The sequence below is a fragment of the Plecotus auritus genome (genome assembly GCF_963455305.1).
Source record: "Plecotus auritus genome assembly, chromosome: 6".
Lineage (NCBI taxonomy): Eukaryota > Metazoa > Chordata > Mammalia > Chiroptera > Vespertilionidae > Plecotus > Plecotus auritus.
The window spans coordinates 176,019,903-176,042,526 of record NC_137773.1 but is presented as its reverse complement, the minus strand read 5'-3'; the positions used below and the strand labels follow the sequence as shown (position 1 = coordinate 176,042,526).

At 61.5% G+C, this 22,624-nt stretch overlaps 2 protein-coding genes across 2 annotated transcripts; one reads left to right on the top strand and one right to left on the bottom strand.

Moving 5' to 3' along the window:
• Positions 1-542: 542 nt before the first annotated feature.
• ALAS1 (5'-aminolevulinate synthase 1) lies at positions 543-12,691 on the top strand. The gene is made up of 11 exons (XM_080673793.1): positions 543-721; positions 1,558-1,781; positions 4,458-4,679; positions 5,413-5,562; positions 5,930-6,149; positions 7,094-7,278; positions 8,633-8,812; positions 9,140-9,304; positions 10,732-11,000; positions 11,412-11,574; positions 12,398-12,691. The coding sequence occupies exons 2-11, from the start codon at positions 1,583-1,585 to the stop codon at positions 12,556-12,558; spliced, it is 1,914 nt and encodes a 637-aa protein (XP_080529919.1). The 5' UTR covers positions 543-721; positions 1,558-1,582; the 3' UTR covers positions 12,559-12,691.
• Positions 12,692-18,180: 5,489 nt separating this feature from the next.
• On the bottom strand, positions 18,181-22,371 carry TLR9 (toll like receptor 9). Its single transcript, XM_080672244.1, has 2 exons — positions 22,325-22,371; positions 18,181-21,411 (listed from the first exon to the last, which is right to left on the bottom strand). Exons 1-2 carry the CDS (start codon positions 22,325-22,327, stop codon positions 18,361-18,363), a joined length of 3,054 nt encoding a protein of 1,017 aa, XP_080528370.1. The 5' UTR covers positions 22,328-22,371; the 3' UTR covers positions 18,181-18,360.
• Positions 22,372-22,624: the final 253 nt, after the last annotated feature.

The following is a 22,624-nucleotide window of genomic DNA, read 5'->3' as shown; positions in this document are numbered from 1 at the left end:
AGCCCTGTTCTTTCTTGGCATCAGGTTAAGTTCCTTCATCTGGGACCAGAAAGTGCCACAGCTGGGCCTCCTTCCGCTTCTGCTCCTCCCACTGCGAGGCCCCCCCCCATCCGGTCCCTTGCACATCACCCCAAGGACCACTGCAACCTTGAGCAATCCAGCCCCACCTCCTCCAGGAAGCCCTCCGTCAATCTTGAAAGCGAGCTGGGTGGCGTGGATTCTGCTCCAGACTCTGGTCCCGAACCCCGCGTTTCCCCTCCCTCCTCTGTCCAAGTTGTCCGTCTTACAACCCCAGCGACCCTTGTTCTCGCCCTGCCCTCGCACGGCCCCCACTGGGGGAGGTGGGTTGTGCAGCGCGGATTGGTCAGTGGGGAAGCCGCACGGGGTACGGGGGTGAGGGTGCGTGTGTGCAGGATGAAGTCATCCTCCCGCCGCCGAGCCCTCCTCCTCCCCCCCTACCCCCACCCCGGTCCTGGAAGCCCGGCGCCCCCGCCCGACCCGCGGGTCCCACGTAAGCCGCGGACTCCGGGAGCGACGCAGCGCGCCTGCGCGGAGGAGCCGGCGCCACGGCGCATGCGCGGAGCTCCCTCCCGCCGTATATTAGGACGACAGCGCCCGCGGCCGACGACTTCTCGCGGACAAGGGCACCGCTTCCAGTGGCCTCGTCGGCTTGGTTCTCGCCGCCACCGTCGCCTCCACCTTCGCACAGTTACCGGCGCAGGTGAGGGTCCGCGTGGCCTCCAGCCCGCGCCAGCCCCGCTCCCAGGCGCTGGGACCCCCTCCCCCACCGCCGGTCACCTGCCGCCCGCGGTCAGGGTTCTCCCTCCCAGACCTTTGGCCTATTCGACCGCCTTCCGACCTTCCCCGTTTAACTGGCCGCCTCGGAATTCCCCTTCTACTCCCCGCTGTTCCCGAGCCCTCGACCCCGGATGACCTCTGGCCGCCGCCTGCCTGGGCCAGCACCGCGCGCCAGACCCCGCGCCCCGCAGGTGCCGACGGCGCCTGCCCTGTGCCCTCGCCCTCTATGCGCCCCCTCGGTCGGCTGTGCCCAGTTCCTGGGACCCCCTGCCTCGGGGCTCAGGGCCCCGCTGGGTGCCGCCTAGGGTTTGGGAGACCAGGAGGAGCCCTTTCTGCCTGGGTGGGTGACAATGGCTTCTTCCCTGGCCTCGCTCTTCCACCTGGGTGTGTGCTAAGGTGTCCCGTGGGCTCTGTGCATCCTCCTCCGGGAGCCGCTGACCTCCCAAACCTGTTCCGCACTCGTCCCTCATTGTCCCACCCCTTGGGTATTAATCAGTGTTTGCTCCACTCGGGAGAGCTGCCTTGCGGGTGCTTTTGTATAGAGCTGGGCCCTGGGCTGCTTTTGGGACCTGGGGAGAGGTGTCCCCCACTCCTTAGTTGAGTTCTGTCTCCGTGCTGTTCTTAGACATCGTCGAGTGAGATTTCTTAGCACCCCCGGGTCCCCTTGCTACGAATTACAGGCGACACCCGAACCCAGTGACCTTGCCGGGGTATCTGCCCGATTATTAACAAGTGTCGGTGTCACTCATCTCCCTGCAGGATCAGTGCACCTCCCGGACCCGACATGGAGACTGTCGTGCGCCGCTGCCCATTCTTATCCCGAGTGCCTCAGGCCTTTCTGCAGAAGGCGGGCAAGTCGCTGCTGTTTTATGCCCAGAACTGCCCGAAGATGATGGAAGTGGGGGCCAAGCCAGCCCCCCGGGCCCTGTCAGCGTCTGCAGCGCACTGCCAGCAGGTCAAGGAAACCCCTCCCGCCAACGAGAGTGAGTGTCCTTAGGCGCCCAGTGGGGTTCAGTCCACAGTGGGGGTGGGGGTCATGCCAACCCAGGGGGTCACTCGGTGCCGGGCTCAGTTCTTGGGGGGGGGGCCATCTCATGTCAGCGTCGCCCTAACCTCCCAGGTGGGCGCTTGGGGTTTTCCGTCTCCAAAGGGGGAGCGGCGGCCAGCGGACCGGTTTCCGGTCCAGGACTCGGGTGTTTAGAGTTGTTTCAGGTTCAAAGCAAAATTGAGGGGAAGCTTTTTTTTGGCTTTTAAAGTTATGATTTTTTTTTTCTCCTAATTTGCTTTTATATATTATTTGTTATCATGGTAAAATGTACGTTACAAAATGTACCATCTCCATCAGTTTTTAGGTAATTTTAAAAATTACTATTTTTAGGGTTGAAAATATTTTTATCATCTATCATTCTTAAGCGTCCAGTTCCGTGGCATTGAGTACATTCCCATTGTTGTGCAATCACCACCCTCTTCAGAGCCCTTTCCATCTTGCAAAACTGAAACTCTGTCCCCATTAAACACTAACTCCCCCTCCCCCTCCCCCTCCCCCAGCCCCTGGCCAATGCTGGTCTCCTTTCTGCCCATGAATTGCTCCAGGAACCACATGCAAGGGAAATCATACAGCATTTGTTAAAGCAGGATTGTTTAACACATGTATCTTTATTTTGTACACAATTTATCATTTTTTTAAAATATATTTTATTGATTTTCTACAGAGAGGAAGGGAGAGGGATAGAGAGCTAGAAACATCGATGAGAGAGAAACATCGATCAGCTGCCCCCCGCACACCTCCCACTGGGGATGTGCCCGCAACCAAGGTACATGCCCCTGACCGGAATCGAACCTGGGACCCTTCAGTCCGCAGGCCGACGCTCTATCCACTGAGCCAAACCGGTTAGGGCTATTTTGTACACAATTTAAACATTTCTGCGGTTAGTAAAGAGATCAGAGGTGGTTCAGGTGTGGTCCGGCTGCGCCAGGAGAGGGTGAGCGTTTCAGATGCCCCTTAACCTCAGAGACGAGTTTGCCTCCCAGGCTCCGCCGGGTGTTCTCGGGTGTGGGCGTGTGGGAGAGGCATGTCTTTCTCTTTAAGGGGGAAGGATTCCGTCCTTTGTAGGATTGCTTTTCCTCTTGGCCTTTGCTCAGGAGTTGTTTTTTTACTGAGCAGGCAGAGCCCTCTTGTGCCATTGTGTCCCTAGCAGGAGGGCAACAGTCAAGTGGCATGTGGCTCCGTCCACTTGATAGGCTACCCTGAACCATCACAAATGGCATTCACAAACTCCTAGACTAGGCAGATCTTCGTAGTGAAAAGAGCAGAATAAACAAGCATCTGCTGAAGAGGAGAAATGTTTTTTAAACCTGTGCATAGGGGAAAAGATTACACCCCAATGTCTATAGAGACTATGTCTTTTCCTTTTTTTTTTTTTTTTTTTTGTAACCAGTTTTTTAAATTGGCTTCAGAGAGATGAAGGGAGGGAGCGAGGGAGGAAAAGAGAGGGGTGGGGAGAGACACCGATCAGTTGCCTCCCGCCCATGCCCTGACCAAGGATCAAACCCGCAACCTGGGTGTGAGCCCTGAATGGGATGAAGCTCTAACCACGGGAGCCACGCCAGCCAGGGCTACAAAGGTTCTGTTTTGAATGATAGAACTCTTCATTTTCCTAGACTTCCTGCATGGACTATGTATAATGAATGAAGCGAATTTCAAAGCAGCCTTTTAAACTTTCCTTTACAGAAGATTTCAGTGAAAAGTGTATTGTGACACATTACTCAGGTTGTAAGAGAGGCTAGCCTGTGACTCACACGGATATTCCAGAACGATGAAGAAAGACTTTTCTAGAAGGAGGGTGGATGAATTTGCTCAATGGAAGAGGGAAGTCATTGAAACTAGAAGCCCACTGTGTGACGTCGGTGAAGTTTGATGAGAAAGCAGAGGAGGTGTGTGCCTGTGACACAGCAATGACTTGAGCTCCAACAGGCAGTGACCTGAGGACCTTGCTCTTAGCCTGATTTCCTTTGTTAAGAAGAAAACCAATCGTGTATCTGTCAGGAAACAGGCTTCTTTGTCAAGAATCTGTTTAGAAAATATTAGCAAAGCCGGGCCGGTGTGGCTCAGTGGTTGAGCCTCCATCTATGAACCAGGAGGTCAGGGTTCAATTCCCCGTCAGGGCATATGTCCTGGTTGTGGGCTCAATCCCCAGTAGGGGGCGTGCAGGAGGCAGCCAATCAATGATTCTCATCATTGATGTTTCTCTCTCTCTCTCCCTCTCCTTTCCTCTCTGAAATCAATAAATAAAAATACTTTTTTAAAGAAAATATTAGCAGAGAAGAAATTGTATGAACACTTCCAGTGACCTTTGAGAGTGTGACCTCAAGAAGCACGCTGAGTGTATTTGGGGTAGATTTACTAGAAACAGTCCAACTCCAGAACCCTGGCAGTCTGAAGCCAGCAGACAGCGTGTGTTTGAGAGGAATTGTTTCCCGTGAGGCAGACGCGCCGGCTGCTGCAGCAGCAGGACCTGATGGCCGTAGATTTGTGTCTGGATGGTGGTGGGTAGAGTGAGTACCCAGTTTGGCTGGGGCCGTAGGAGGAAGAAACAGGTGGTTTTCTGGTGAGGTGAGCAACCAAGTCTGGGGCTTCAGTTTTTCCGTTCCCCCCACAGAGGACAAAACTGCCAAGGCCGAGGCTCCGCTGGCTCCAGGTGGCCCCCAGCCGGCTGCAGATGGCACGCAGCTTCCCCCCGGACACCCGGCCCCAAGCCAGGGCGCTGCAAGCAAATGCCCCTTCTTGGCAGCCCAAATGAGCCAGCAGGGGAGCAGCGTGTTCCGCAAGGCCAGCCTGGAGCTGCAGGAGGACGTGCAGGAGATGCAGGCCGTGAGGACAGGTAACCGCCGGGCGGCCGAACCCTGGAAGCGGGAGACGCCCTCGTGGCTCTCTCGGCCCCTCCCCCTCGGGCTCATTTACAAGCTGCCATTGGGAGGATTTGTGTCAACACCGTCCCCTGCAGAGCCCAGGAGGAAGCTATGGGAAGAGGGTTGCGTTGCACAACGTGGGGCTTTCTGTCGGGGTGGGGTGTCCAGCTTTTACGGGAACCGCCTGCTTTCTGAGCACACCCTGCAGGCCTAGCTGTCCGACTCCCCTCTGTTTCTCCCCATCGGCCGGTGGGAATAGAGGCACAAACAGGGTCACTGCAGTACGTGATGGTCTTGGGGCTCCCGCGCTGTGTGTCTCACAGATGGTGAGCGACTGGCATCCTTCATCCCAGTGTGGCTCCTCCGTGGAGCACCCAAGGTCCCCGGAAAAGGTCCCTAGCAGAAATGCTGCCTTTGGCTGGAACTGTTTTCTGCGGTGGAAACAGAGGAGGGTTGGGGGTGTGGTGGCGGGGGAAGACCTGCCAGCCAGCTAGAGAGCCTTGGCCTGGAACATCCGCTGAGGCTGGCTGGTGGCTCTGACTCTGGCCAATCAGGAGCCGCGGGGGAGCGAAGCTTCACACCCCCAGTTACAACTAACTGCGGTCACGGTGGGCTTTGCCAGCCGTTAGAGACAGCGTGTCCGGAAGGTATTGTGACTCGGAATGCAATGTGGGGCCCCTTTGCCTCCTGTTGCTTTCGTTACAGAGGTTGCCCAGGCCTCAGTGAAGCCCGGTGTGGTCAGCGTGAAGACGGATGGAGGGGAGCCGAGTGGTTTGCTGAAGAACTTCCAGGACATGATGCGAAAGCAAAGGCCGGAAAGGGTGTCCCACCTGCTCCAGGATAACTTGCCCAAGTGTAAGTCTCACGCTCTGCCTGACGCAGGAGAGTTTAGGACTGAAGCACGTATCACACTCCGCACCAAATCGCACGTGAGGTGTGGGCTAAAGGCGTGGCCCTGCTCGATGCCAGCAGGTGCTCTTGGCCATGGTGAGCCCTGCTGGCACTGCCTTCTCTCAGCACTGCGTCCACACTGGCACGGTGGCAAGCACTGGCCGGGCACAGTCCCCCGACGAGGACGTGCCGTCACTTGCCCATATGAACCCATCATTCATTTGCCCAGCGCCCCCCTCCGTGGCTGAGCTGGGGTGGGACCCCGTCTTTCAGCCAAGCCCCCACGTGCTCCCTAACCACCAGGCTGTGCTGTCTCTCGTTGGGTCTTTAGCCGTTTCCACTTTCCAGTATGACCGTTTCTTTGAGAAGAAAATTGACGAGAAGAGGAACGACCACACCTACCGTGTTTTCAAAACCGTGAACCGGAGGGCACAGCTCTTCCCCATGGCGGACGACTACTCGGGCTCCGTCAGCAAGAAGCAGGTGTCGGTCTGGTGCAGCAACGACTACCTGGGCATGAGCCGCCACCCCCGCGTGTGCGGGGCAGTCATGTGAGTAGCCCCTGGCGTCCGACCCCGGGGGCAGCGTTCGGCGGGACGCTGATGATTCCTGGGGACTGGCTCCCCTGTGGGGGTGGGGCCGCAGCTGAAAGTGAAGTCCACAGCGAAGGACTGTTCCCAGCCTTTATTCACTTTCTTTTTTTTTTTTTTTTTTAATATATTTTATTGATATTTCACAGAGAGGAAGGGAGAGGGATAGAGAGCTAGAAACATCGATGAGAGAGAAACATCGATCAGCTGCCTCCTGCACACCTCCCACTGGGGATGTGCCTGCAACCAAGGTACAAGCCCTTGACCGGAATCGAACCCGGGACCCTTCAGTCCGCAGGCCGACGCTCTATCCACTGAGCCAAACCGGTTTCGGCTGTTCCCAGCCTTTAAACGGCGACGGGGGACTCTAAAACCTGACGTGCAAGCAGTTGTGGGGCCCCTGGGTGTGTGAAGTTGGAGTTGATGGGTTCAGCGTACACCTGTGTCCACTTCCTGCTGCTTCAGAAAGACATTCAAAAAGCGTCGATGTCACTCGGGTCCTTCGGGAGGGGTGCGGTGGCCAGCGGCCCAGGGGGAGCTGCTTGCTGCCGGGAGCCCCTCGAGGTCAGTGACAGTCCGTCCTGACGCCACGTGGCTGGTCTGCAGAGGCGGAGGGAGCCACGTCCAGGGGCCCCTCTCTGCAGCCCGATGCCGAGGCACAGCCAAGCCGATGCTGAGTGCTCAGGTGACTCTTAGGCGGACGCTGTGGCCCCAGGAGGCACCCTCCCCTTTGGGACTGTCTCCCTCCGCATCCAGAGACGACGCCGGTAGAGAGTTCTGGGCCCAGGTTCACAGCGAGGGTTCCCAGAGCAGGGTTTGTCTCCTAGGCCCGGAGAGGGGACCTGCTCGCGTCTTGTTCACACAGGCAGGGGGGGGGCTCACGTGCCGTCTGCCTGCCTTTGAAGGGACACCTTGAAGCAGCATGGTGCCGGCGCCGGGGGCACGAGGAACATCTCCGGGACCAGCAAGTTCCACGTGGACCTGGAGCAGGAGCTGGCCGACCTCCACGGGAAGGACGCGGCCCTCTTGTTTTCCTCCTGCTTCGTGGCCAACGACTCGACCCTCTTCACCCTGGCTAAGATGATGCCAGGTAGGGGAGCTCGCGCTCGGGGGGTCGTCAGGGAGCCCCGGTCCCTGCTTTCTGTGGTTTCCGTTTCCCGTGGTCAGCTGCAGTCCAAAGTTATTACATGGAAAGTTCCAGAAATTATTACATGGAAAGTTCCTGTGACTCACAGGTTTTCCACTGGGTGTAACTCTGAGTTGTGTGATGAAATCTCCCGAGTCCTGTCCGTCCCACCTGAGCCCTGACTCATCCCTCTGGCCAGGTCTCCCGGCTGCACGGCTCCCGCCGCTGGTCACTCAGTGGCCGTCTCATCCTCAGATTCGCTGTCATGATGAGGTGGTGCTTGTGTTGAAGTCTCCCTTCCCTACCTAGTAACGGCCCGAAGCGCAGGGGTGCTGCTGGCATGCGGACGTGCCCAGAGCAGCCGTAGAGTGCTCCCTTCAGTGGCGAGGTGAACGTCCCTACAAAAATAAGTTGCATGGTGAGGCGGCTAAGGGCTGTAAGGAAGAATCCTGCACCCTGACCGGTTTGGCTCAGTGGATAGAGCATCGGCCTGCGGACTGAAGGGTCCCGGGTTCGATTCCGGTCAAGGGCATGTACCTTGGTGGCGGGCACATCCCCAGTGGGAGGTGTGCAGGAGGCAGCTGATCGATGTTTCTCTCTCATCGATGTTTCTAACTCTCTATCCCTCTCCCTTCCTCTCTGTAAAAATCAATAAAATATATTTAAAAAAATTAAAAAAAAAAAAGAAAGAAAGAATCCTGCCCACGAGATTGCAGTGTGTAAACTGAACGCGAGCGTGGGTGCGCACGCCTGGAGAAAGCAGTGCGGGGGTTCGGTGCTGCGGTGGTTTCCGGCTCCCGCTGCGGGTCTTGGGCCGTGGCCCTGCGGCGGCGGGGTTAGCGTGAGAGGCATGTTGGCAGCAAAGAGGCTTCACCAGCACCGGTTAAGAGGAGTGGCGCGTCTGGGCATTTGTTGTCGAATTGGGCCTGAGCGCTGGCGCATGTACATTCTAAGTCCCCGCCGGACGTGACCCCAGCGAAGGGTCAGCTTGCAAGGGCTTGTCCGTAAGCGGGTTGCTCCAGGTGCGCGCTGTGCTCTGTGAAAAGCCTGTGGGGATTCTCACCGTTTGGCTCTCCTTTGGCGGAGTTTGCAGTGAGGCAGCAGGTTAGTCGCCTGCTGCAGGGCGGCCCTGCCCCTCACTGTGGCCTTCTCGAAGGAGGAGCCTCGCCGGGAGTTTGGCCAGGAAGAAACGGGCTCGCAGTGGCTTTTCCTACGGGCAGAGCAGCGTTTTCTGTGCGAAGGTGGTTGGCTGTCCCCGACTGTCTAGGAAGTAACTTGTCTGCAGATGGCAGTCACTAAACGTTTGTGTCTGTGTCAGGCTGTGAGATTTACTCCGATTCTGGGAACCACGCCTCCATGATCCAAGGGATTCGGAACAGCCGGGTGCCAAAGTACGTCTTCCGCCACAACGACGTCGGCCACCTCAGGGAGCTGCTGCGGAGGTCCGACCCCCAGGTCCCCAAGATCGTCGCGTTCGAAACCGTCCACTCCATGGACGGTGAGTCTGCAGCCTGAACCGAAGACCTGGCTTTTGGCTTGAACGCTTTTCTTTTTCTCGTTTTCCTTTTTTTTTTGAACTCTTTAAACGTGTCTATTTTGGCTTTGCAATTTCTTTCCTTTGACCTGTGTGCTAGGGTTTGTCATCGGTGGACATTGGAGATTTGGGTAAATGTAGAGTTTCTGCTGTGGCTTTTACCCCCTCCAAGTTCATGTGGAAACCGGGAAGTGTTAATGACAATACCTAGAACGTGTCGTCTAGTTTCGGCTGACTCACCAGGACGAAGTCTGAGGCGCCAAGCCCTCAGCATGGTCTGTGTCCCTGCAGGCGCAGTGTGCCCGCTGGAAGAGCTGTGTGACGTGGCCCATGAGTTCGGGGCGATCACCTTCGTGGACGAGGTCCACGCGGTGGGGCTGTACGGGGCCCGAGGCGGAGGGATTGGCGACCGGGACGGAGTTATGCCAAAGATGGACATCATTTCTGGAACACTCGGTACGTGCTCTGCACGCCCTGCTACCTGCACTGAGCGCCACTGTGCCAGCGAGTCCACGGGCTGGCGGGCCTGACGGGGCCAGCGGGGAGCGTAGGAGGCCTGGGCCATGTTTGGGGTGAGCTTTTGTTTTCTCAGAGAGGGGCTGGCGCAGCCTAGCAGAACCCCTCGTAGCTGGAGGCCTGGCTCCCAGGATCCAAGTGACTGAGCCCATCCAGACAGCTGTGGCCGCAGCCCTCCCCGCGCCCCCGACTGTCCCCTGGGCCAGAGCTAGAATTCCAGTGCTGGCGTCCGAGCGGCTGTAGGACCAGAGGTTCGGTGTTGTGGTGCTGAGCTCTGTGCCACGTGCCTGCCATGGGGGGACCCGTCACCTCACAGCTCCCCCTCCTCGAGAGGCAGGGTCTCCTGGGGCCAGACTCGAGTAAGTCCTGTCTGCACAGCTCACTGGCCGTCTGTGCCTCAGCGTCCTCGGGGGGACAGTGAGAACAGCCCCTCCCTCTGGCTCTGTGCAGAAGGTAAAGGGATTGTGCGGAAACAGTGTGGACATCCTCTTTGCCCACGAGGCACGGAAGAGATGGAAGCGTAAACCGGATACATTGGAGGACTTCACGTTAGTAAGGCCATTGGAGGCCCAAGTGGCAGTTGGTGAGGGAAGGGCGCGTCCTGCAGCTCCATGTAGGAGCCAGGACCCCGGGCGACCCAGGCAGGCCCTGTGCAGGCAGAACGGCGAGCGGGGCCCCACCCGGAGAAAGCCCCGGTTCACGTCCTGACCCCGCTCTTCCTTAGCGGAGAGATGGGAAGGCCCCAGAAGGAATTTCCCAGGAAGAGCTTAAGCCACCCAGCCCTGCAGGGGGTCCCAGCAAGAACGTTAATTACAGAGCAGAGCGAATGGTGAGGGCTCAGGGCACTGGAGCCCGGATCCTGAAACCTGAGAACAAGTTACATAAAGGGACTTAGCACCGGATGAAAGAGGAGGCTGGCCCCAGACCGCCCGCCCCCACGGTTCTGAGTTTTCATGTTTCTCTGGTAAATGAATGCTGGTTGTCAGTTCTGTGTTTACTTAAGTAGGAAGTCATACCGGTCCCACCACAACAGTGAACGCCTTTGTTGGGCGACAGTCCCACCTCCAGGGTGATGCTCACAGGCAGAGGTCGTCCCAGAGCACACGTGCAGGGAGGGCAGGGACCCGGTGAGCCAGGCAGCAGCGTGGCGTGCGGGCCCTGGGACCAGGCGCCAGGGTGGCACGGACTGTGGGCAGGACCCTTTCCGATTTCCTCGGTTCCCCGCTTTGGGAGGTGGGTGGACAGCCTTTCCTCAGTCTTAGGTCCAAGGAAGGAGGTAGAAGCAGGCGCCCGAGGCTCCAGCGCCCTGCTGCGCACCCAGGGACGCTGCCTAACGGACTGACAGCCTGTGTCCCGCCTCCTCGCAGGCAAGGCCTTCGGCTGCGTGGGCGGGTACATCGCCAGCACCAGCGCTCTGGTCGACACCGTGCGGTCCTACGCGGCCGGCTTCATCTTCACCACCTCGCTGCCGCCCATGCTGCTGGCCGGGGCCCTGGAGTCCGTGCGCATCCTCAAGAGCGCCGAGGGGCAGGCGCTGCGCCGCCAGCACCAGCGCAACGTCAAGCTGCTGCGGCAGATGCTCATGGACGCCGGCCTGCCCGTGGTGCACTGCCCCAGCCACATCATCCCCGTCCGGGTAACGGCCGGGGCGGGCCTCGGCGCTGTGCTCCCCGGGCTGAGACGCTGGGTTCTCGCCTCCTGAGGTTGGGCGGGGCGGATGGTGGCCGGGCGGGAGCAGCCTCCCTTCTGGGCACTGGCCCTGACCCCAGGAGCCAGAGCTCGCTAGCTTCGACATGCGGCTTCCTGTGCAGGCCATTTGGAGTAGTGGGGTCACGCAGTGGTGCCTGCGCTGCCTTCACCCAGGTGTGCACGTCCGCTGGGGGGCAGCTGGCGGCACCCGTGGTAGCCGCTGCCCCCGCCCACCTGGGGAGACCACTGAGAGCACCCCCCGTGGTGCGGGTCTGTGGGGTCTGGGGCGGCGCGGGGTCATTAGAAACTCCGCTAAGAGGGGGTCCGTCTGCCCTGACTTTACCTTTTGTCAACGCAGGTGGCAGATGCTGCTAAAAACACCGAGGTCTGTGACGAGCTCATGAACAGACACAACATCTACGTGCAAGCCATCAACTATCCCACGGTGCCCCGGGGGGAGGAGCTGCTGCGGATCGCCCCCACCCCGCATCATACCCCCCAGATGATGGACTACTTCCTGGGTGAGTGCGGACAGCCTCCCGCAGAGCGCGCCCAGGTAGCCCGAAACGGAACGACCCTGGGTGTTTGAGTCACTGCAGGGGCTGCAGAGTCGTTTCGGAAGCTCTGAGGGAGCCTGCCGATCCCCCAGGTGGCCCCCTGCCCTTGGCGGTGGTGTTCCGGGAGGGGAGAGGCCTCAAAGGCGGGGCCTGTCCTGGCTCCCGAGTCCGGCTTCGCGCTCTCCTTCCCGAGGGTGTGTGGTCCCGGTGCCAGCTGCACACCTGCCGCCCCACACCTACCCCCTCTGGTAAGAGTGGGGCTCTACCCTGCTACTCGGGGTGCAGTTTAAAGCATATGAATTGCTTATTTCTGGAATTGCCCACATAATATTTTCAGGCCACGGTTGACCACAGGTAACAAACTGGAAAGCAATACTGAGGATAAGGGAGGGTCCTGTGTGCTGTCACCTCTGATTCCAGAACGTTCATCACCCCAGAGAGACCCACAGCCACTAGCGGCCACTCGCACCTTCTCTCCCCAACACTGGTGACCCCGCCCCCTGGCTGTCTGGACTTCCTGTGCTGGAGTCCCGCGGGCCGTGGCCTGGCTTCCTCGGTGCTGGCAGGGCCCCTCCAGGCCGTAGCGGGAGGCAGGCTCCATTCCTCTCTCACTAAGCCGTCCCTGGACGACGCACCACATTGGCCTGGGGATGCTGGGCATTTAGGTCCCATTCTGACTCATACGGAAAGAGCGCCGCTGCGAACATCCGTGTCCAAGTGTTTGGATGGGGCGCTTCCATTTCCCTTGGGTACAGAGTCCTCTTAACCCTTAACTGTCTGCTCGCAGGGAGTCTGCTGGCCACGTGGAAGCGCGTGGGGCTGGACCTGAAGCCACATTCCTCGGCCGAGTGCAACTTCTGCAGGAGGCCGCTGCACTTCGAGGTGATGAGCGAGCGCGAGCGATCCTACTTCTCCGGCCTGAGCAAGCTGGTCTCCGCGCAGGCCTGAGTGTCCTGAGCCACCCGCGGCCCCCGCCCCCTCCACACAGCCTCCCGTGTCGTCCGTCTGTGTGGACTAAATTATATTAAATTGTAATCTATGGTGAAGGCACAGTCGGGAAAATAAATTCTTGTTTACGTGCTGGGTGGGTCCTCCTGTGTTTGGCTACCGCTTCCAAAGTCGTTTGCTTTTCCTTGAAGTTTGGTGTGTGTGGCTGAGATTTCTGAAATGTGTGAAAACACACATCCTCTGGCAACAGCTTCAAACCTGCGGCAACGGCAGGGCCTCCCGTCGGCTCGAGCGGGGCTGCCTCTGAAAGCCGCTGCGTGCTGGCTCGCGGCCCGCAGCCCCACGGCTCTGACAGAGTCACCGCAGTGACGTTTCACTTGCAGTTTCTATCTCCAATCTCAACTGGTGGCAGCGCCGCCCAGCGACCCGCCACAGCCACCTGCTTCCCTTTCCCTTCCTGCCGCTGCCTCGACTCACTTCCCTCCAGTGGGGCCTCCAGCCCCTGCCCTTGCCCAGCGTGCCCGCCAGGACAGTGGGAGGGCTGTGCTCTGCACCCTGACCCCTTCCCTTCTGTCCTGGGCCCACTGCTGCTTGCACGTTCCTGGGACCAGCTCTGTCTTCCCCAGGAATTTCTCCCCATCCTGCTCAGCCTCGTGGGCCTGCGTCAGACTTTGTCACTGCCTTAGAGTGCCGTGGCCTGACCTAAGGAATGAGTGGGTGAAGATGTACACATAGATGGCGGACCACTACGTAGCCATGAGACACGGCACTGCCATGCGCTGCTACCCGTGGCATGAGAGTTCCATGCTCATCAAGTCGGACGGGAAAGGACGAGAACCACATGGTTTCACTTCCCTGTGGGAGTAAAGCAACAAGGGGAACAACTCAGCAGCACGGTGGTTGCTGGGGTGGCAGCGGGATGGAGGGTTGGATCCAGGTGACCAGGAGCTGGGACAAAGGAGCCGAGACTTGGGGTGGTGAACGTGCACCAGCGTTCACAGAGGGCACAGTGCGCACCCGAAAGTTATATACCAACCACCGTCACCCCAGCCAGTTTAATTAAGATGGATCCCTTCCAGCTGCAGCCCTGCCCTTTGCTGCTGGTCCTCCCTGACCTTTGGTCCCTGTCCCCATGGCTCCGCTCCCTTGCCCGCCTCGCTGCTGTGGCCGGTCCGTTTGCCTGCCATGGGCTCTCCCAGTGGTATTGGAGGGGGCTGTCCTCGGCCTCTCTCTCCCCTAGGCTTCCAGGCCACGAATTCCCGACTCTCCTCCTCCTCTACCTGCACTTAACCCTGTCCTCCCCGCCCCCCCCCCACATGGTCTTGCCCAGCCGTCCAACACCTGCGGCCACCAGGTCAGAGGGCACCTGGGGGCTGCCACTCCTCCCCCATCTGTCTGTCACTCTGACCTCATGTGGAAGTTGGTCCCTTAATACATCAGGGGCCAGGCCACTTCCCATCACCCGCACGGCACGGCCGCCATGGCTCACACACCATCATCCCGACACCTGCCGGCCTCGACCCCACCGAGCTGCCTGACAGCTTTGTTGTTGGTGGTGGTGTTTTGTTAATCCTCCCCCAAGGGTATTTTCCCACTGATTTTTAGGGAGAGTGGAAGAGAGAGGGAGAGACAGAAATATCGATGTGAGAGAAACACCGATGGGTTGCCTCCTACAAGAGCCACCACCAGGACTTGGCCGTGGGGGAGCCTGCAACCGAGGGACGTGCCCTTGACCGGAATCGAACCCAGGACCTTTGGGTCCGCAGACCAACGCTCCTTCCACTGAGCCAAACCACTGGGGCCCCAGAGCTTTGAGTCTGAATCACATCACGCCCCTCCCTGCGGAGCACGGTCCCGGGTCCCAGCTGCACTTGGTGGCACGCTTCCTCACGCAGCTGACGGTGATCTGGGGTCCCAGCCGCATCGCCCTCCCACCTATTTCTTCCTCTGCGTCACCTGTGGGCGGGCACCCTGAGCCTCAAAAACCCCAGGAGGGTCTCTGGCGCCCGGACCTGGGGGAGCCACTGTTTCTCTGCCCGCGTTTCCTCCCGGGGGTCATGGTGGGGCTGCCCTCTTCACACGGACAAGGGACCTGAGGACACCTGGCCCGGCCCCCGTCCTGGGGAAGCCCCTCGTGGGTTCTCGCCATCACCTGGCCTCCAGCCACCCACGCTGCCCTTGCAGGCACGGTCACCGCCACAGGGACCCTCTCCGGCAGCCAGCACGGCCCTGCGCGGAGTAGGCACGGAGCCGGCGTGTGCGAGGGAATGGAGGGGGCAGCCCCAGCCCACGTGCTGTAACGGAACACAGCCTCCGCAGCAGACACGGAGTCCTCACCGTTCTGGGGGCTGGGTCCCGGGTCCAGGTGCCGGCCCACACGCTCCTGGGGAGCTCTCCTGGCTCGTCCACGCCGCCTTCCGCTGTGGATTGAATTCACACGGCCTCTCCTCGCACCTGGGCGGCGGGGCAATCTGTCTCTTCTCGCGAGGCCACTGGTCCCTCGTGAGGGTCCCGCTCCATGCCCTCGTCTAAATCTCCCTGCCAAAGGCCTCACCGCAAACGCCATCACACTGGGGTTGGGGCTTCGACATTCGAATTTGGGGGGCGGGGACCGGCTAGGACCCGAGGGCTTTGAGTCTGAATCACATCACGCCCCTCCCTGCAGAGCACGGCCCTGGGGTCCCAGCTGCAGGCAGTTACATGGTTCCTCCCGCAGCTGATGCCATAGGCCAGCTGTTGCCATTGCCAGGTGATGCCATAGGCCAGCTGATGCCATAGGCCAGCTGATGCCATAGGCCAGCTTCACTGGCCTTCACATGAGCAAACTGAGGCTCTACATAGGCCAGCTGATGCCATAGCAGGAACCCATGATGGCATCGGCCTACTTTCCCAGGAGGAACAGGTGAGCTGGGCAGAACCCAAACCGCTGAGGACAAAGAACCTCTCGGCTGGGCCCCCGCTCTTGGCTCCAGAAAGGGGCGCTGTGCTGGCGCCCCACCCGAGGGCTGGGAGGGGACACATGCACCTCTCAGCCCGGCTCTGGTCCCCTCAGATGGAGCCGCACACCCAGGCCGGCCACCCGCACAGCGGCTCTCCAGGCATTTCTCTGCTCAGGAAGCCAGCCCCACGGAGCTCTGTGTTCCGGGGGTCTTGCGGTCCCACGCCCGCCACTCCCTCGGGCCATTTCCTTCCCGTGGGACTCGTCCTCTGGCGTGGGCCCCAGGTCTCTGAAGGCTTAGCAAGACCCGCCGTCCTCCTCACAAGACTCAGAGCCCGCGGGCCCACGGCCGTCAGCTGGACTCTTCTCGCTGCTGCTGGGGCTACAGAGGCTGAGGGAATGGCCCGGGGCGGGGTGGGATTTGTGACTTGTGTGACAATGAGAAGCTCGGCTCCTGAGAAGAACTTCTGTGGCCCTCGCCAGAGTGCTCAGTGGTTAGAGCTTCGGCTCTCGGACTGAAGGGTCCCAGATTCAATTCCGAGGCAACCAATGGATGTGTCTCTCTCACATCGATGCTTCGCTCTCTCTGCCTCTCCCCCTCCCTCCCACTCTATCTAAAAATCAGTGGGAAAATATCCACGGGTGAGGATTAAGAAATGAAAGAAGAGCTCATGTGAACATGAATGATGTCATGGACGTTTTCCAAGAGCGTTTAGAAGCCTCGGCATTTCGCCTGGAGGGGAAGGGTGGGGTGCCGTTTCAAATCTTAGCAGGTGCATTTCCTCTCAGGTGTCCTGTCTGCTGGCCACACCTCTGCCAGTCTAGTGCTCCCTGCTCCCTCCCCAGCAGCCAAACACAGGAGGCCACGCCTGCGTCTGCAGGTGCCGGCCCTGCTCCCGGCTCCCCGTGCCTCTGAGTCGACCATCTGTCTCTGATCCCTGTTCAGTGCTGGGGGGTGGGGGGTGGGGGGTCCCTGGCTCTGGGTGGAGAGAGAAAATAGCAAAGCCACCTGAGGCCCTTACCTAGTAATGACGACCCAGGAGGGCCTGCTAGGTTTATCAGACCTTCCCACACGTTACCACGAATCCTGATCATGCTGTGGCCGGCCCCATTTCCAGATGAGCAAACTGAGGCTCTACATGGGAGTTCAGACCTGCCCAAGATCACCCGCCTGGCAGAGCTGGTCACTGGGAGCCTGGGTCGGGAGTGGTTCCGCCTGGGATGGCCAAGGGCAGGCTTAGCTGTTGAGAGGCAGGCAAATTGCGCTTCCCGCAGGCAGGGCCTGCTTCCTGCCCAGATCCTGGAGCCGCTCAAAGGGGCTTCCCCAGCTGCCCGCCCCCCCCCGCCCCGGGCAGGACAGTTCTTGTTTCCTCCTCCCCCAGGCGCGGGCCCAGGGCCAGGGAGTGCGGGCTGCTGGCCTTCACCTGCTCCTCCTGGAGCCGAGCCATCGGCCACAGGACAGGGAAGAGTCTGGGGTGGGTCAGATCCTCCTCTCTCCCTTCAGCAAGTGGACAACAGGGCACCAGCCCAGGCGGCAGCCCCTGGCCCAGGTCAGAAAGAGGAAGGTGGCCGACATCCTCTCCCAGCTGGGAGGGCAGAGCGGCCACGCCCTCCCCAGCCCCACCCCAGGCTGCCCACAGTCAGGCTGCAAGGTTAGCCAAGGCTGCGGCCAGCTCAACCTTCCCGTGGGGCCGGGGCCGGGGCCAGTCAAGCTGCCGCCGGGCCCGGCTCCCACCCAGTCAGGCGGCCTGCGTCTCTGCACCCAAAGCGCAGGCCTGGTTGTGGGGATGGGGAGGCAGCTGGCCCAGGACAAAGCGCCCAGTGGCTCCGGGCCTGACCTGACCCACGGCTCGCACATGCGCGCAGTAGGGGTCCTGGCTGTCGGGGCTCCCTGTGGTGTCCCGAAATTCTCACACACACACACACACACTCTCTCTCTCTCCATTCTGACCCCATGTGGCTGCGTCTCGGTTTCCGCTGTGAGAGGCAGGGTCCGGGGAGGGCCCAGCTTTGCCGACAGGTGGAGGCCCACCTAGATGTCCCTTCGATGTCAGAACAGAGGCCCAGCATGTGCTCCAGGGGAAGCAGAAAGGGGTGGGTGGTGAGCTACCTCTGGAACCCTCTGTGGCTCCCTGCTCCTGGGGCTGCTGCTCCTGCGGGATATCCTGCTGGCCTTCCTCTCCCACCCTGGGCAGCCACGCCGGGCACAGCGCAGGCATGGCCAGCAGGGGGTGCACTCGCCCCTCTGAACTCACCATGGGGCTTTCCCCATCATCCCCTGGGACCTGGGCTGCCGCCTCGGGGCCAGAAATGAAGCAGGTGAGGGAGGCAGACCCTGAGGCCAATATACCACCGAGGTGGCTGCACTGCTGGGACACAGAGGAGGGGACCCCGCCTGCTCCTGGGAAGACCAAGACCACGTCCCGGTGCCCGCTTCGGCAGCACACGTACTAAAATTGGAACCAGGGCAGATTAGCATGGCCCCTGTGTAAGGATGACACGCAAATTTGTGAAGTGATCCTTTTTTTTTTTTTTTTAAAGACCACATTCCGTGACCTTCCGCAGACAGCCCCCCCGCCCCCCGACGCCGAACACAACCACCCTTGGCAGCTTCCCTCCCCTGCAGACCCCCAACCGCCTCTAGCCCTTCTTCCCTTTAGGAAGCCTGGGAATTCCCCCTTCTTTCCTCCCATTCACATCTCCGGAGCTCAGCATAGCCGGTAGCCGTGGGGCCTGCCAGGAGCATTTATGGAGTGCCTGCTGTATGCCAGGGGCCTCGGCCCCTCTGCAGAGTGAGGCAGGCTGGGGCATCCCAGGCAGAGGACACGGTGGAGGCGGGGCTGGGTGTGCCGGCTGCCCACCCCCTACTCGGCCGTGGTGGGGCCCCGGCAGAAGTTTCGGTTGTAGAAGTGGTGGTTGTCCCTGGTCAGGGCCACGCCCAGCTGGGCCCAGAAGCTGCTCTGGCCGCTGGGCTGGTGGGGCCAGAAGAGGACGCTCTGGCGGCAGAGGCGCTGGCGGAGCCGCACGTACCGGGAGCGGCGGGCGTTGGGGCTCAGGATGGCCAGCACCACCACGTCCTTGCGGTCCTCCAGCAGGCGCTGCTGGGCCAGCAGGAAGCTGGCGCGCAGGAGGCCGCTGACGTGGTCCGTGTGGGCCAGCACGAACAGCGTCTTGCGGCTGCTGTAGACCGAGGCCCACAGGTTCTCGAAGAGCGTCTTGCCGGGCAGCCAGTCCCGGTCCTCCAGGCACAGGCGCAGCGCCCGGCGCCCGCGGCGCTCCTCCAGCCGCACCCGCAGCTCGTTGTACACCCAGTCGGCCACGGCGGCGTGCGTCTTGTCGAAGACCACGAAGGCATCGTAGGACAGGGCATCCGCGCCCCGCCGGTGCCCGCGCCGGGGCAGCCAGGCCAGGCCCAGGTAGAAGCAGTACCAGAGGTCCCAGCCGCACAGGTGCTGCAGCAGTGGCACGGCCACGCCCAGCGCCACCACCAGCAGCGAGAGGCCGAAGCAGTCCCAGGACAGGGCCTCGTCCAGGCAGAGGCGCAGGTCTTGCGCGAAGATGCTGCGGCCCTGCAGCTGGCCCGGGCTGCCGCACTTGACCTGGCTGGCCAGCCCGGGCACGGCCGCCTGCACCTGCAGCAGGAAGTCCACGAAGTCCGCCCCGCAGGCGCAGTGCAGGGGGTTGGCGCTCACATCCAGGACCGTCAGGGCGGCCGCCACCTGCGAGCCAAACCAGGAGGGCTCCAGCGTCCGGAGGGCATTGTGGCTGAGGTTGAGCTCTTGCAGCGCCGTGGCCGGAGCGAAGAAGCCGAGGGCCACGAAGCTGATGCGGTTGCGGCTGACGTCCAGCCTCTGGAGCCTGGTATCCGCGGGGAGGCTGCCGTTGGTCAGGGCCTTCAGCTGGTTCCCCGCCAGGTCCAAGCTCTCCAGCCGGGGCAGGAGGGTCAGGCTGCTCCAGTTGAAGAAGGCCAAGTAGTTGTCCCGGAGCCGCAGCCGCTGCAGGCTCTGGGGGAGGTAGCCCAGGTTGTGCGGCAGGACGGCGTGCAGGTGGTTCCGGGACAGGTCCAGGCTGACCAGCTGGCTCAGGCCCTGGAAGAAGCGGAGGTAGAGGTCTCCCTCGTTCCACATGCGGTTCAGGGCGTTGCCGCTGAAGTCCAGGGCCAAGAGCGAGGCGCTGCGGAGCTCCGGGGACACGCGGCTGTGGATGGCGTTGTGCGCCAGGCTGAGGTAGCGCAGGCCGGGCAGCTGGGCCACGAAGCTGAGGTTGTGGCCCATGCCCTGCATGCTGAAGGGCTGGCTGTTGTAGCTGAGGTCCAGGGCGCGCAGGCGCGGCAGCTCCGTGAACGAGTGGCCGTGGTACAGGTCCAGCTTGTTGTAGGACAGGTCCAGCACCTGCAGGCTGGTCAGCAGCACGAACTGGGAGCCGTTGACCTGTGAGATGCTGTTGTAGCTCAGGCGCAGGCACTGGAGGCGCGACAGCCCGGCGAACATCTCCGGCTCGATCGTCACCAGGTTGTTCCGCGACAGGTCCAAGGTGAAGGTGAGGTTCTTGCAGCTTAGCATGAAGTCCTCAGAGCTGGGGGTGTCCCTGGGACCCGGCGCGAGGTTCCCCGGGGGCCGCCAGCCCGCCGCCTCCCCAGCATCCGCCTCCCCCGTGGAGGCCATCGGCCCCAGAGTCCCGCTGATGCGGTTGTTGGACAGGTCCACCTGGCACAGGCGGGGGAAGGCCTGGAAGATGCTGAGCTGGGCCCGGCTGATGAAGTTCATCTGGAGACGGAGGCTCTGCAGGGCGGGCAGGCCGGCCAGCGGCCGGAGCGTGTGCTCGCTGAGCTCGCGGAAGAAGATGCCGGTCATGTCCAGGTGCTCCAGGGCGCGCAGCTCCCCGAAGGAGGGCGCCAGCCGCAGGTGGGCGTAGGACACCCCCTTGTGGTAGTTGAAGGACAGGTTGAGTTTGCGCAGCTTCCTCAGGCCCTGGAAGGCCGTGGTGTTGGTGATGCATTCGTACAGAAAGTTCTCGCTCAGGTCCAGCCCGGAGAGGTTGCCCAGGCCCCGGAACCAACGGGCATCCAGGCTGTAGAGAGAACTGTCGCTCAGCACCAGGCCTTCCAGGTGGCTCAGGTTGCTGAAGGTGTCGGGGTGCAGCTTGGGGAAGCCCGGGGGGCACTCCACGCAGGGGTTGCGGGCGTGGTCGCACCGGCGGCAGTTTCCGCCCACGTCCAGCACCCGCAGGGCTGTGAAGTTGGCCAGGTCGGCGGGCCCCAGGGAGACGATGCGGTTGTAGGACAGCAGCAGCGTGTGCAGGCCGGGGGGCAGGCCGCGGGGCACCGCGGTGAGGTTGTTGTACTTGAGCGACAGGTGGGTGAGGTTGCGCAGGCCGAGGAGGGCGCCCGGGGCCACCTGCACGGCCCGGCCGCAGGGGTTTTCGTAGTAGCAGTTGCCGTCCATGAACAGGTGGCTCAGGGCGTGCAGGCCCCGGAAGCTGGCGGCGTCGATGACCAGGATGTTGGTGCGGCTCAGGGCCAGGGTCCGGAGGGCGCGGGGCAGGGCGGGCACGGTGGTGATGTTGTTGTAGCTCAGGTTCAGCTCCTCCAGGGTGGGCACGGCCAGGAAGGTGTGGGGCTCGATGGTCATGTGGCAGGCCCAGTGCATGATGCTGAGGCTGCTGGGCGGGCAGTTCCACTTGAGGTCGAGCTTCCGCAGGCTGGACAGGTGGGCGAAGTCCGAGTCGTGGAGGTGGCGGATGCGGTTGCAACGCAGGGAGAGGCTCGTGATGTTGCCCCGGGGCGAGGACGCCGAGAAGTGGGGCACGGACGTCAGGAAGAGCCACTCGCAGTTGATGAGGTTGGGGGCCTGAAACTCACAGGGCAGGAAGGCGGGCAGGGTGCCCTGGGCCAGGGCCAGGGCGAGCACCTGGGCCTGAACCAGGAGAGACAGGGGCAGCAGGGCGCCATGGCAGGGGCCCTGGGGGGGGGGGGGGAGCGGGGGGGGGAGGAGTGAGTACCAGCCCAGCTTCACCTCCCCACCTAGGTCACAGAATCTCCCCCAGGTCTCCCCAGGGTGGCTCCCGCCTCTCCGCCCACCCCCCTCCTGCCTCCAAGGCTGGTGGAGAGCCTGGATTGGGTCGGGGACTTAGCCGTTGACTCAGAACTGCTTCTGAGACCCGGAACCCAGACTCATGGTGTAGACCAGTGGTTGGCAAACTCATTAGTCAACAGAGCGGCGAACTGCGGCTTGCGAGCCGCATGTGGCTTGCGAGCCGCCGTTTGCCAAGCACTGGTCTAGACTTTCACTCATAACCAAACCCCAGCTGCACAGGAGCCAGGCAGGTGCCCGCAGGCCCCAGGCTCCGCCCCCCCCTCTCCCTCCATCCTCAGCCCATTTCTCTTCTCTCCTGAGCAAGGAGCCCCCTCCACCCTCCTTTGGCCAAGACCCAGGCAGGAATGAGGGTCTCTCGCTGGGATCCAGGCTGGGGACCACCTAGGGCCTGGGCACCGGTGGGCACTGCCCAGCTCTTTCCCCTCTGCCCAGGAGCCCTGGACTGCTGCGGGTCAGAGCCAGGCCTGGGCGCCCAGCTTTGCCTTTTAGCCCCTGGGCCACATTGAGCGAGCCCTCGGCCTCAGCCTCCTCGTCCACGCAATGGGTTGGGGCTTTCTGCTCAGAGACGGGCTCTGCTCTGATGTCTTCGGGGCCCAGGGGGTGCCCGGGGCCATGTGGGTGACAGCGCGTCCCCTATTGTCTGTAGCTGCCAAGCCCACCTCTCTCCCCACCCGTCCCCCGTCCCTGGTCCCCGCTGTCCCCTCCCTGGGGGGGCCGAGGGTGGTGGTCCTACCATGACAAGGAGAGGGGGCTTGTCCAGAGGGTCTCGCTTAGCCAGTCCCTTCCCGCTGTGACTGCTGCCAGTAGAGGAAGTGAGAATTTCACAACCTCTTAGCCCCCTCCCTGCCATGGCTGGGGGCGTGCAATGAGTCAGGCCATTTGCATAGTCAGGGCAGACAGGAGGCCCGCTCCTTCCTCTTTCACTCCCCTCCCTCGCCCCAGCCTGTCCGACAAGGCCACCTGTCTGTCCTGGGCCTCTCACCTGTCTCCTGGGGACCCTGGGAGACACGGGGGCCCAAGCCCAGGCTATGCT